General features: G+C 49.5%; 1 protein-coding gene across 3 annotated transcripts in view; it reads left to right on the top strand.

Annotated features, from left to right (window-relative positions):
• TTK (TTK protein kinase) overlaps nucleotides 1-14,516 on the top strand; it is a 209,978-nt gene that overhangs the window by 176,354 nt on the left and 19,108 nt on the right. For all 3 annotated transcript variants that reach the window (XM_029595556.1, XM_029595554.1, XM_029595555.1), the window contains exon 20: nucleotides 8,379-8,469. In XM_029595556.1, the coding sequence (XP_029451416.1) occupies nucleotides 8,379-8,469 (91 nt within the window). The remainder of the gene's footprint in view (nucleotides 1-8,378; nucleotides 8,470-14,516) is intronic.

Here is a 14,516-nt window from a genome sequence, read left to right as displayed (position 1 = left end):
TCAGTACATGAGCTGGTGCACTAGTAAACCTTGTCAGTATCTCTCTGTCCCCACCAGTTGTAGACATATCTGAACTGGTGCACTGTTTGGAGTATTCTTGATTGGCCATCCTTTGGAGGTCCCAGTAGAGCTCAAAGGGTGAGGAAATGGATTCAGGTGGCTGCAGTGTTCCTGACCTCTAACCTCCTTGGCGGTTTGAAATTGTCCTTTCTGGGCTGTGACATTGATTTCTTCTCCATCCCCGCTTTGCCTTCTCCTATATTGTGTGCTCTGGTTCTGTTCCCTCCCTGTTTAAGGGGTCTTGTATTGAAAAGGATGATAGATCAAGTCAAAAAAAAAAAAAAAAAAGATTCAGAGCACAGCCTGGCTTGGATTCTGATAACCACTGCAACTGTTCTGGGAGCGTCCTGAGAGAAAGGGAAGAATGGAGGGCCAGATAAAGTGCTGCATGTGTGGAAACTGCTGCAGGAGCTCCTCTGTGGACCCAGTGTGTGTGTGCATTGCAGATGTGGGAGGTGGGGAAAGTATGGGGCAGCCTCCACAGTAAGGTTCCTTGGTGTGGGGAAACTGGGAGGATCAGAACTTGGTCTACTGCAGCAAGGGGAGGATCTAGGTAAACCTTTTTTCCTGTACGTACCCGGATCAGTCCAGACAGTGGGTTGAGCCTCCTTTCCAGCAGGTGGAGACAGACTAAAACTTGCAGGATGCCCTATATCAGGACAGAGCCTATCCTCTCACCCTTCAGTATTCGTCTGTCTCCAGCAGGTGCAGCATCTCCCCTTCGGTTCTCTGCTGTAGGCTAGTCAGCCTCTTCTTTCTCTTTAGGCTCAAGCAAATACTTCTTTTGGTTCTTGTTTTAAAAAAAAAAGGATCTCTGAAGGAAATTTCTGCCTTCTTTAGTGCCTTTCTGTTTTTTGTGTGGGAGACGTCAGTCTCCCAGCTCTTGCCCGGCTCAGGGGGGCTTGTTCCCTTTTGCAGGAGGGGGTTCCCTGCATAGTCCTGAGTCCGTGGACGCTTCCAGGTGTGGGGACAGACGCTCTCTGGGCCTCGTTCCCCCTCTGGCTGCCGAGAGGGTTTTGAACCCGCAGCTGCGCTCAGTAAAAAAAAAAAAAAAAAAATGGAGTTAAAAGGGTTTAAACTTTCAATAAGTTGCAGGTACTCACCTACCTCTAACTTATTTGCAGCAGTTGACCAGCTTTTTTATTTTTTTCTGGTCAGAGTAGGGCTAGAACCGGCAGTCAGAGAAGCAGAAGGCAGCAGGTTTCCCGCCTGCTCTCTCCTGCTGTGCAGGCTGTCAATCAAGCTTTTTTTCAACTTTTTTTTTTCTTCAGCCGAGGTTTAGCTATGTCCCGGCTGACAGCCTGTCTTTCTTGTGGGCTGTCCTCTTCGCGTTTTTCGCGTCAGGGCCTCTGCACTGCTTGCCTGCCAGGTGGGGAAGGTCCCTCCTCGGCAGGACAAGCAAATTTAGCCCGGGGCTCCACTCCTCCCGGCATGGCTAGGCCTTTCCCGGGTCGGCAGAGCCCGGGAACGGTCGCCATCTTGGATTTTTCATTGGGGCCATTTCAGTGCTCCCTGGGGCTGGGGGGCCAGATTTTTTTGATTTAACCCCCGATTTGGCCCCCGCGGGTCCCCAGGAGGGGGGTCCTGACCTTCCCTCGCCCCCCCCCCTGGCAAATCCAGGGTCCCTTTTTCCCCGGATTTCGTCCTCCTCATGCGCAAATCTTATCTAGCTAGCCTGCATGAGCTGGATGAAAGCCCCCCCTTGCCCCCCCCGCCCAAAATCCCTCGTTCAGCGCCGTTGACCACTGGACCGGCCGCGGAGCCTCAGGGACCAGTTCGGGTGTGGGTGGTCCCGGGGGTCGTCCCCCCCCCCCCCCCCCCCCCCCGGTGTCCCCCGGGCCCTCGGACCCCGTTGCTTCCTCGGATTTGGCAGATGCCCCCCCCCCCCCCCAGAGGGGGATGACCCCAGAGCCCTTCGTCTTTTTCGTAAGGAGGAGTTAGAGCCCCTCCTCCCTTTTGTTTTGGAGGAGCTGGGTCTGGAAAGTCCCTCCGTGGATAATCTCATGGCCTCACTCCCTAAGGATATGAACCCGGTTTTGGGAGGGCTCCGGGCTCCGGCCTCGGCCTTTCCCTTCCACCCCATGCTTAAGCTCCTTATTCTGCGGGAATGGGAGGCTCCTAAGGGTGCGCTCCGGGTGGGGCGTGCGATGGATAAGCTCTATCTCCTCCCGGAAGAGGGCTTGGAGCTGTTGCGATATCCAGCGGTGGATTCTTATGTTTCTGCAGTGGCCAAGCACACCACGATTCCGGTGGAAGTTTCCACAGCCTTGAAGGATTCACAAGATCGTAAGCTGGAGGCTCACCTGAAGCACATCTTTGACGTCCTACCCCTCGGAGTTCGGGCGTCTTGCTGTAGCAGTCTCATGATGCAGGCGGGCCTCCAGTGGGTCCAACAGTTACTCTGCGCCCGGGAGCTTCCGCCAGGTGAGGCAGAACAAGCCAAACGTCTGGAGGTGGTAATCGCTTACGTGTCAGACTCCCTCTACGATTTGGTCCGTGTGCAGGCGAAGGCGATGGTTTCGGCAGTAGCTGCCCAGAGGCTTCTTTGGCTACGCCACTGGTCGGCTGATCAGTCCTCGAAGACCCGGCTGGGCACGCTTCCCTTCAAAGGTAAGATGCTCTTTGGCGAGGACCTCGACAAGCTTATGGACTCCTTGGCTGACAACAAGGTCCATAAGCTTCCAGAGGACCGCCCTAAGTCTTCTCGGTCCTTCGCGGCCTCTCGCTTTCGCTTCAGGGGTCAGCGTCGCTCCGCTTCTCGCGGGTGGAGCAGTGCTGCGAGGGGGTCTTCTCGTGCGCAGTCCTGGTTGCAGTCCTTTCGTGGCAGGCGGCCTTTTCGCGAGGGCCAGCCCGTGCGTACCACCGCTAAACCTGCCACGCAATGAAGTTCAGCCGACCCATTCCTTGGTCCCTTACCTCGGCGGACGCCTCTCCCTGTTTTTCGAGGAATGGGTCAAAATCACGTCGGATCAGTGGGTCCTCGACATTATCAGAGACGGGTACGCTTTCGACCTCGTCAGGGAACTTCCAGATCTCTTTCTGTTCTCCCCTTGTGGCCGGGCCAAGAGGGACGCGGTGGTCTAGACTCTCTCCAAGCTTCTGGACCTGGGGGCGGTGGTCCCAGTCCCAAAAGGGGAAATTGGCGCCGGCCAGTATTCTATTTACTTCACTGTGCCAAAAAAGGACGGGTCCTTCCGCCCAATCCTGGACCTCAAAAGGGTCAATCGGGCCCTCAAGATCCCCCACTTCCGCATGGAAACCCTACGGGCAGTCATTGCGGCGGTCCGTCCCGGAGAGTTCCTTGCTTCCCTCGATCTCGCAGAAGCATATTTTCATATTCCCATCCACCGCGACTACCAGAAGTATCTCCGATTCCACATTCTCAACCAGGACTTCCAGTTTCGAGCTCTCCCCTTCGGCCTCGCGACCGCTCCTCGCACCTTCACGAAGGTCATGGTAGTAGTGGCAGCGGCCTTGCGCCGGGAGGGGATTCTCGTCCTTCCCTATCTGGACGATTGGCTCATCAGGGCCAAGTCTGAGACCTCTTGCCGGCGGGCGATGGATCGCGTCTTAGAGCTCCTTGCCTCTCTCGGGTGGATAGTGAACTTTTCCAAGAGCAAGCTTCAGCCCTCCCAGGAGTTGGAATTTCTGGGAGCACACTTCGACACCCGAGTAGGCAAGGTATTCTTACCTCGGGCGCGAGCCCTCAAGCTGATCGATCAGGCCCAGAATCTGATTGCGCTATCTTCCCCGACAGCCTGGGATTATCTCCAAGTCCTGGGCTCCATGGCTTCTACCATCGATCTGGTCCCCTGGGCCTTTGCTCATATGCGTCCGTTACAGAAAGCTTTGCTGTCTCGTTGGCAACCAGTGTTGGAGCAGTTCCACGTAGTCCTTCCATTCTTGGAGTCTACTACCGACGAATTACAGTGGTGGCTGTCTCTTCCTCATCTCCTGCAAGGGATGCCTCTTCAAGCTCCACAGTGGACGATAGTAACCACGGATGCCAGCCTGTTGGGCTGGGGTGTGGTATGCCTTTCTCAGTCCACCCAGGGGACATGGTCCCAGACTCAGTCGCATTGGCACATCAATCGCCTGGAAACTTTGGCGGTCCGCCTGGCCCTTCAGGAGTTCCTTCCCCTGATCCACGGCAAGGCGGTACGAGTCCTGTCCGACAACTCCACCACAGTCGCCTACATCAATCGCCAAGGGGGCACTCGCAGTCCCCTGGTAGCCTTAGAAGCCAGCCGTCTCCTCGCTTGGACGGAGCGTCACCTACAGTGCCTTGCGGCTTCTCACATCGCCGGAAAAGACAATGTTCAAGCCGACTTTCTCAGCCGGCAGTCGCTCGATCCGGGAGAGTGGGAGCTCTCGGACGCAGCCATGGCTCTGATAGTGGACAGGTGGGGTCCTCCTCACCTCGACCTCATGGCGACTCTGCGCAATGCCAAGGCCAATCGGTTCTTCAGCTGCTGGAGGGAGCACGGCGCAGAGGGCGTGGATGCTCTGGCTCTACCTTGGCCAGCGGACATCCTTCTGTACGTGTTTCCCCCGTGGCCACTGGTGGGGAAAGTTCTCAGGAGAATCGAACTCCACCAGGGACTGGTAATTCTCGTCGCTCCCGAGTGGCCGCGAAGGCCGTGGTTCGCAGATATTATCAATCTAGCGGTGGACGGGCCCCTGCGCCTCGGTCATCTCCCTCGTCTCCTCCGGTAGGGGCCTGTATTTTTCAACCAGGCCGATCGCTTCTGTTTTGCGGCCTGGCTTTTGAACGGCGTCGCCTGAGGCGCAAAGGTTTTAGGGAGGAGGTCAACTCCACTCTGCTGCGAGCCCGGAAGCAGTCTACTTCTCTGGCCTATGTGCGCATCTGGAAAGTTTTTGAGTCCGCGTGTACGGAGGCGGGTGTCCCTGCATACTCAGCCTCGATTCCTTTGATTCTTTCTTTTCTTCAGAAGGGTCTCTCTAAGGGCCTCTCCTTCAGTTCTCTACCCGTTCAAGCCTCGGCGCTAGGCTCTCTCCTGGGTCGGGTGGACGGTCATGCCTTAGCAGCTCACCCTGACGGGATTCGTTTCCTGAGGGGCGTTAGACACCTCCGCCCCCCCTCTCGGGCCACGTGTCCGTCATGGAGTCTCAACCTGGTCCTTCGTGCTCTCTGTGAGGCTCCCTTCAAGCCTCTTCACCACGCTATGCTCAAGGATCTTACTCTAAAGACTGTCTTTCTGGTCTCTTCCTCTGCTCGCCATATTTCCGAGCTTCAGGCGCTGTCCTGTCGGGAGCCCTTCTTGCGTTTCTCCGATTCCGGGGTTTCTCTCAGGACGGTTCCTTCTTTCTTGCCTAAGGTTGTCTCCGCTTTTCATGTCAACCAGTCTGTCGAACTCCCAGCGTTCTCTCCAGAGGAGATTGCGGGTACGGAGGGTGGCGACCTTCATCGGGTAGATGTGAAACGAGTCTTGCTTCGCTATCCACAGGTCACCAATGACTTCCGGGTATCGGACCATCTCTTCGTACTTTGGAGTGGTCCCAACCGCGGTAAGCAGGCTTCTAAGACCACGATTGCGCGGTGGTTGAAGGAAGCCATTTCCTCGGTGTATCTTTGTCAAGGTCGTCAGCTTCCTGAGGGTCTGAAGGCCCATTCTCTGCGTTCTCAGGCTACTTCGTGGGCGGAGAGTCAATCTGTCTCCCCGCAGTAGATTTGCAGGGCCGCCACTTGGACGTCTCTGCACACTTTTGCTCGGGACTACCGTCTGGATGTACACACTCCGGTGTTCGGTTCCTTTGGGCAGCAAGTGCTTCGAGCGGGACTGTCTCGGTCCCACCCAGTTTAGGGAAGCTTTGGTACATCCCACCGTCTGGACTGATCCGGGTACGTACAGGAAAGGAAAATTAGTTCTTACCTGTTAATTTTCGTTCCTGTAGTACCACGGATCAGTCCAGACGCCCTTCCCTGTCTGTCTTCTGTCCTCTCGAAGCTTGTTTTCTTGCAGGTCTGCAGATTTTCATATTTTCCTTGGTGTAAGATTACTGAGCATTTACACCAGAAGCCTTGGTGGTTATTTTATACCAAGTTTATGCAAGAGCGTATAGGTATACCATGCTTCTACATTAATCTATGGTTGCTTCGTTGAGCTTTTTGGTTACTTGCTTGATCCTATTCTTGGGTTTATTGTTTTATGCTTTGACCTACGTTATACTGAAGGGTGAGAGGATAGGCTCTGTCCTGATATAGGGCATCCTGCAAGTTTTAGTCTGTCTCCACCTGCTGGAAAGGAGGCTCAACCCACTGTCTGGACTGATCCGTGGTTCTACAGGAACGAAAATTAACAGGTAAGAACTAATTTTCCTTTTTTTCCTTCAGCAGGAAATGCCACCATTTTAAGTGGGCAGCAAAGGCAAGAGAAGGAGAGCCTGGAACCATCTCCTTCCTCAGGAAACTTGTCTCTTGAAGGCCTGGGGACTTCTCATGTGGAAAGCTCAGGGCTGCATGCCCCTTATTTCCTGGAGTTTGTAGTACTATTGATCAAGATCTTTCACATGCAGGGAAGGCCTAGGGCATACAAGATTGCTGATTCCCAAAGTCCTCCTGAACTTTGCATTCTTTAGGGAACTGGAGCCCCCCCACACAGACATTTTTTGGCAGAGGGACCTTCTTCCACAATCTCTCTTCTAGTCTGCCTCGAGTCAGGGAGAACAGTCTGTCAGAGGTCTCAAAGAGGAAGAAGGAAAAATTCTCTCAGCAAATACAGAGGAGTCCTCTGTCCTCCAGTTGTTTAAAAGGAGTTAGGATATGAAAGACTAAGTGCTGAAATCCTTTAAAATTTCTGATTTGTAGACTGAGAATATCAGATTAGAGGGGGATCCTATTCTGGAATGCTGCAGGAAACCTCAAGTCCTTTCCCTTGCATGAGGCAATCAGACACTTGCGCCAGTCTGAAGGTGGGAAAAGCAATACAGCTTTTTTTCCTTCTGACTGAGGATCAAGAGTGTATGCTATCTATTCCAAGATAGATGCATTGGTCACTGCCATCTCTTGCAAGACCACAATCCCTGCAAAAGGGGGTAAGGCTCTCTGAGATACCTTTTGACAGGAACATCAAATCCCTGCTCAAACAGGCCTTTGAGACATTGGCATTAGCCTTGCAAGCTTCACTTTATGGGGGAATGTGGCCTGAGCTCAACTGAGATGGGAGCAACAGCTTTCAGATGATAGTGATTGGAGTCTAGTGAGATGGCCTAGATGGAGCCCAGTTCAGTTTTCATGGCAGATTCACCTTATGATTTCATTAGCGCCTCTGTCAAGATTATGATTATGGCTTGGAGATTATTATGGTTGTGGCACCAATCAGCTGATAAGTCGATATTGTCTTATGAACAATCTACCCATCAAAAGCAAGCACTTTTACAGTGAAGGCAAACGTATACTGACAAATTTTGCTACGGCACCAGCTTATTTACTGAGTGTCATGGAAAATTTGTATTTCTGTTTTTGTCAGCTGGCAAGGAAACTCTGCCATTCATCTAGACTGGTATGTCAGGATTCAAGGAAAGGAAATTATAGGGTAAGACTAAATTTCTCCTTTTCCCATTTATAAAATTGGGGGATGTTTTCAAGGAGCTATTGACTCATGGATTTAGCTTTTAGGTGCACTCTTTGTTTAGCCTCCTGAATAAAATAAGGAAACTAGGGGGCATTGTCCAGCATTAGTGGAAGATTAAGTAATGGAAGTTCCTTTCCCAGTGAATGAAAGAAGCCTGAGTGTATCCTAAAGCTCACAAGACAGGTCTGTTTCTTTAGGTTCCTATTATTTCTTCATTCACTATACACTTCTCTCCTCCTCTTCCCCTTAACCATTGCGTAAGATTTTTTGTATTAAAAAGATATTCTAATTTAACAATTTATAATTTCTCTACCGTTTTAGCCCATATTGCTCTATGTACAGCCCTTGAGCGAAGTTAATGTACCCGTTGTACCAGTTTCGGCCAAGTCCCGTTACCTCTACATTGGCATCGCCTATGAGCGAAGTTTTTCTACTGTCCTTTTTTAGCCATTGTTATCTATTGTTCTTGTTTTCCATTGTTATCTTGTTCCATGTATAGCCCATGAGCAATGTTCTATGTACAGCTCATGAGCAAAGTTTTTCCGTTCACTGTAAACCGAGGTGATTTGTATCTCATACAGGAACCCCGGTATATAAAACCCAATAAATAAATAATTCCAATATGTACTAAACCATTGCTAAAAGTATGACATGTTATTTCTGTGGCTTAGTCTAGTAGTGTAAGATGGTTATTTGCCAGTTTTTGTTTTCTTTTTGTCATAGAAATGTTTGGTGAGAAATTACAGAAGGAGAATATCTATTCCTGAACTACTGGTTCATACTTATGTTCAAATCCAACCACATTCACAACCAGGTAAATATTTTTCCCTTCATTTTTATTTTATCAGAGGACAAACAGGATGTAGTAGGCCTCACAGATGAGGTAATATTCATCGAAATCTGACCAATGAAGATTACTAGAAAATTTTTGGCATGTTCTGCTGATCATGTACCTGCTGTCCTATGTCGTATGGGAGCCCTTCAGTTATTCTGTGGAGCCTAACTGTCATATGGTTTAGTTTTGGGGGGGTTTATTTCTCCCTTAGAATTTTTCTTGTGTGTTTGTCATGGGACTTCTTGGTTGCCATGTTCTCACCCTTATTAGATTCACTGTGTAGATTTTCCTCAATCAAGTTTTCTTTGTTATCCCAGGACAGCAGGATGATAGTCCTCACATATGGGTGACATCATCAGATGGAGCCCTGGTACGGAAAACGTCTGTCAAGAGTTTCTAGAAACTTTTGGCTGGCACTGTGGGCCTACTGAGCATGCCCAGCATGCCATGATATTCTCAGTCACAGGGGTCTCCCTTCAGTCTCTTTTTTTCTGCCTTGCTGTAGCAAAGCAGTTCAGGAGCTCTGGAAAAAGAATTCCCTCACATTTTCTCAGAGAAGAAAACTTTTTTTCTTTTCACATTTTCAGTCACAATTTTCTCATAATTGGGTCTCCCTTCGACATAGTCTCGGTGAGTACATTTTTCAGATAGTTTTGATCGATTCCGATCATCCCACTGTCTATTCCCGCCAGTCATCGACCGTTATTAGGCCATAACTTTATCATGACATCGGGGTTTAAAAAATGTCCGGATTGCAACCGGACTATGTCCATTACTGACCCACATTATGTATGTGTTCTCTGCCTGGGATCAGGCCACGACGTCCAGGCTTGCTTAACCTGTGCCCAGATGACACCGAAGGGCAGGCGTGCCCGTTTGGATAAGATGGAAGAATTATTCAAAAAGATTCCATCGTCATTGTCTTCATCGTCCCCAAGAGTAACACCTCCCTCGGTAACCAAACATGGGCCGATGACCGTCCGTCACCGGTACTGTCGATATCATTGATAGCATCATCTTCGACATCGAAAAGTCATCAAGAGAAAAAGCGCCATCGCCATTGATCCATCGAGCCGATGCCCAAGAAAGTCCGTGTACTAGAGCCAACGCCACCGGCTGTACACGAAGAACCTCGGCGCTCTCCACCGGGCTCGGTGTCAGAAGAAGTGCCACCACGAATCATTGTGGAAGTGCCAATAGCGCCTGCAGTGCCTTCCCCAGTGGCAGTAGATACTGCCCCGATTTCAAGGGAAGAAGTGACTACTTTAGTCCAACAGGCCGTCGTGAGGCTCTGAAGAACCTACAGCTTCCGACAGTGCCATCGGTGCTGGCACCGACATCGGCATTGGAGCAGTCGATTTTTCAGCCTTTGCTGAAGACTCTATGCCTTATTACGAGTTTTTCCGCCGACGGCACAGACTCCATTGATGCAGATACCCCCACCGATGACTCCAGCCATTCCGGCTCCCAGATCATCAGAGGATGACGGCGGAGACTCTGATTCTACCCCTGGACCATCGGGGCTCCATCAACATCGAGTCCCGAAGACACCCTCGATGCCTTTCAAGGACACATCGATGCCAGTCCATCCAGGTCCATCGGGGGGGATACAAGGCATTGATTTCAATCGAGGCCCATCGATTCCCCATCGATGCCCTCACTTCCAATGATGCCACAACACATCCCAACAAAGGCTGTGTTTAAATCGAAGCATCATGTCCAACCAGAAGACGTTGACTCCCCTTATCATTCTCAATATACACCTTGGAAGGATGTTGACATGGACACTGAGTCAGAGGAACTGCAATCAGAGCCCTCTCCACCAGAGGAGAGAGAAATCCCTTCCAGAAGATTTGTCATTTACAAATTTTATCAAAGAAATAGCAGATACAATTCCATTTGAATTAGTCACAGAGGAGGATACTAGACGTAAGGCTCTAGAAGTACTGCAGTTTGTGGATGCGCCGAAGGAAATTATGGCTATCCCAATCCATCAAGTCCTCTTGGAATTGCAACAACGAATGTGGGAACACCTCTGCTCAGTCCCTGCAGTGAATCGGAGAACAGATGCCACTTATCTAGTGCAGCATGCTCCAGGATATCAGAAGCCCCAACTACCTCACCATTCGGTAGTGGTAGAATCCGCTCAGAAGGAGGCTTGGAAACAAAAACCTCATTCTTCTGTCCCACCAGGAAAGGAGCAACGATTCTTGGACACCTTAGGGAAGAAGGTCTATCAAGGGTCCATGCTGTTAGGACGTATTGCAGCATACCAGCTGTATATGACACAGTACCAACGGAACTTATGGAAACAAGTGCAGAGTATTGTGGACAACCTCCCACAACAACATCAACTACCTTTAGCTACATTAGTTGACAAGGGATTAGAATCTGGCAAACATGAGGTGAGACCAGCCTATGATGTCTTCGAAACATCAACTCGTCTGTCTGCCTCTGCAATAAATGCGAGAAGATGGGCCTGGCAGATCTCCCTTGTGTTGGAGGCTCTCTTTTCAGAGAAAAGATCCAAGCTACGGTATCTCAATTGAAAGACCATCATGAGACTCTCCATCAGCTATCAAAATTGCCAGCAGATCAGACAACTTCCCTAAGACGTCCACCATGCAGAGACTCGAGGCGACCCTTCTATAGATCAAGAATGTATTACCCTCCTGCCTCTTCAGCACATCCATACCGTCCCTCACAGAGAAGGCGTCCACATCAGCTGAAGCAACAAAAGACCCAGCCACCACCCCAAACTGGACCAGCGGCGTGTTTTTGAACCGTGCCAAGAGAACAGCAGCCTCTTTCTCAACCCTATGCCCTCCCTACCAGTCTGAGGTCTACTTCATTATTTCCAACACCAATGGAGTGTCGTCACAAAAGATCAACTGGTATTAGCCATATTACATCGGGGATATCGCCTAAAATTCAATACGATACCCCCGCATTCTCCTCCCATTCCACTTTGGTCAAACATTCTCATCACATCTCAACTTCAAGTAGAACTCTCTCTTTGCTGACTGCCAGGGCCATCGAACCAGTTCCCCGGTCTCAACAAGGCAAGGGGTTCTACTCCCACTATTTCCTCATTCCAAAGAAAACAGGCGGCCTTCGCCCTATCTTAGACCTCCAAAATCTCAACAAATTTCTACACAAAGAAAAGTTTCAGATGGTATCTCTGGGAACCATCCTTCTGTTACTTCAAAAGGGAGATTGGCTCTGTTCTCTGGACCTTCAAGACGCTTATGCGCACATACCAATTTCCACACAACATCGCAAGTATCTACGATTCATAGTGGGAAAGAATCATTACCAGTACAGAGTCCTACCATTCGGACTGGCCTCTGCTCCTCGAGTATTCACGAAATGCCTAGCAGTAGTGGCTGCACATTTAAGAAAAAACAGCATTCATGTTTTTCCATACCTAGATGATTGTCTAATCAGAAGTCCATCCAGGCAGGGAGCTCTCTCTGCCTTGAAAACCACAATAACACTATTGCACCTTCTGGGATTTCTCATCAATTATCCAAAATCCCACATCGAGCCGTCTCAACTCCTCACATTCATCGGAGCAGACCTCGACATCACAGTGGTGAAAGCTTCCCTTCCAAGCGACCTTGCAGACAATTTGGCACGATTGGCAAACATTATGATTCATCACCAGTTCGCATCCGCCCATCAAATTCTAGTGCTACTAGGACACATGGCCTCGACAGTACATGTCACTCCTATGGCAAAGTTAGCCATGAGAAGAACTCAATGGACTTTGAAATCTCAATGACTACAAGCTTTCAAACTACTGTCGTACACAATTCAAATCACCAACCAGTTACGTCTATCGCTCCACTGGTGGACCAGTCAAATAGCGTTGAAAGCTGGTCTCCCATTCCAACAGGCAAATACACAAGTCATCCTGACTACAGATGCTTCCATCCTGGGACGGGGAGCTCACGTCAACAACCTTTTAAACACAAGGGACGTGGACTACGCTCGAAAAACAGTATCAGATAAACTTCTTGGAACTTCGAGCGATAAGATATGCCCTTTATGCCTTCAAAGACTGCCTCTCAAGCAAGACTGTGCTGTTAAAAACAGACAACACAGTAGCAATATGGTACATAAACAGGGAGGCACAGGCTCTTATCTGCTCTGCCAGGAAGCGGTGTAGATTTGGGCTTGGGCTCTGGAGCATTCCATACATCTCCGAGCATCTTACCTGGCAGACATCAAAAACATCCTAGCGGACGATCTCAGTCGACATTTCAATCTCCATGAATGGTTGTTGGACCCATGTGTAGCGAGCAAAATCTTTCAACGCTGGGGTCGCCCAACCATAGACCTCTTTGTGTCTACACTGAACCACAAAGTGGAAAGGTTCTGCTCCCTCCACGGACGTCGACAAACAGTCCCCAGGGACGCATTTGCTTGCCCCTGGAACACAGGTCTTCTATATGCGTATCCTCCAATTCCACTCATAGCGAAAACTCTCGGGAAGCTATAACAGGACAGAGGGACAATGATCCTCATAGCCCCATACTGGCCTCGACAAGTATGGTTCCCCATACTCCTCGACCTCTCGATCTCACAACCAATCCGCCTGGGCACAGAGCCCACTCTCATCACTCAAAATCAAGGCAAGTTGCGTCATCCCAACCTGACAACTCTTGCCCTAACAGCTTGGATGTTGAAAGCTTAATTCTGCAACAACTTAATCTTTCAACACAAGTCTCTAAAGTTCTCGTAGCTTCACGAAAGCCTTCCACACGTAAATCTTATCACTTTAAATGGACTAGATTTACAAAATGATGCACACAAAAGGGTATAGAACCTTTCTCCTGCCCCACTTCTTCTTTACTAGATTACCTGTACCACCTGTCGGATTCTGGTCTTCAGACATCCTCTGTAAGGGTGCACCTAAGCGCCATAGCGGCATACCACAAGGGAATAGGGGATGCACCAATAGCAGCACAATCCCTAGTAAGTAGGTTCTTAAGCTTCCCATTCGACCACCAGTCACTGAATGGGACCTGAATTTAGTACTAACAAGACTCATTCGCTCATCGTTTGAGCCTCTACACTCTTGTGAAGAAAAATTCCTTACATGGAAGGTGCTTTTCTTAGTAGCCATTACATCGTCTAGAAGAGTCAGTGAGTTGCAAGCTCTCGTTACGTGCTCACCTTATACAAGGTTCCTGCATGACAAAGTAGTTCTTCGCACTCACCCCAAATTCTTACCAAACGTAGTGACAGATTTTCATATCAATCAGTCAGTCATATCAATCAGTCAATCAGTCAATAGTCTTGCCTACGTTCTTTCCACGACCTCACTCTCACCAGGGAGAGAGAGTCTTGCACATCTTGGACTGTAAACGTGCACTAGCTTTTTACCTAAACCGCACAGCGATCCATAGGAAATCCACCCAACTCCTGGTTTACTTTTGAAGAAAGAAACAGACTTGCGGCAGGAAAACAGACTCTTTCCGACTGGCTAGCAGACTGTATTGAATTCTGTTATGAAAAAGCAAAAATTCCTCTCCAGGGACGAGTAAAAGCACATTCAGTAAGGGCTATGTCCACATCAGTAGCACACTATCGTTCAGTGCCCATTCTTGACATATGTAAAGCTGCAACATGGAGTTCCCTTCACACCTTTGCAGCTCATTATTGTCTGGACAAAGAAGGACGACAAGATTCAGCCTTTGGACAATCTGTCCTAAAGAACTTATTTCCAGTATAACTCCAACTCCTACATCCATCCTGCTGTGATTTTCAGGCTGCCTCATTTTTTCCAGCAGTACACCAGTTGTGCTTGTTGCACAAGTTGTATGCTGTTGGTATAATATAGGAATGACTCAGCCTGTAGCTTGGTAATCACCCATATGTGAGGACTATCATCCTGCTTGGCCTGGGATAAAGCAAAATTGCTTACCTTGTAATAGATGTTATCCCAGGACAGCAGGATGTAGTCCTCACAGAACCCACCCACTTCCCCACGGAGTTGGGTCCGATACGTTTTATTATTT

Source organism: Rhinatrema bivittatum, chromosome 3, assembly GCF_901001135.1.
Source record: "Rhinatrema bivittatum chromosome 3, aRhiBiv1.1, whole genome shotgun sequence".
NCBI lineage: Eukaryota > Metazoa > Chordata > Amphibia > Gymnophiona > Rhinatrematidae > Rhinatrema > Rhinatrema bivittatum.
This window is presented reverse-complemented; position numbering and strand designations above follow the sequence as displayed.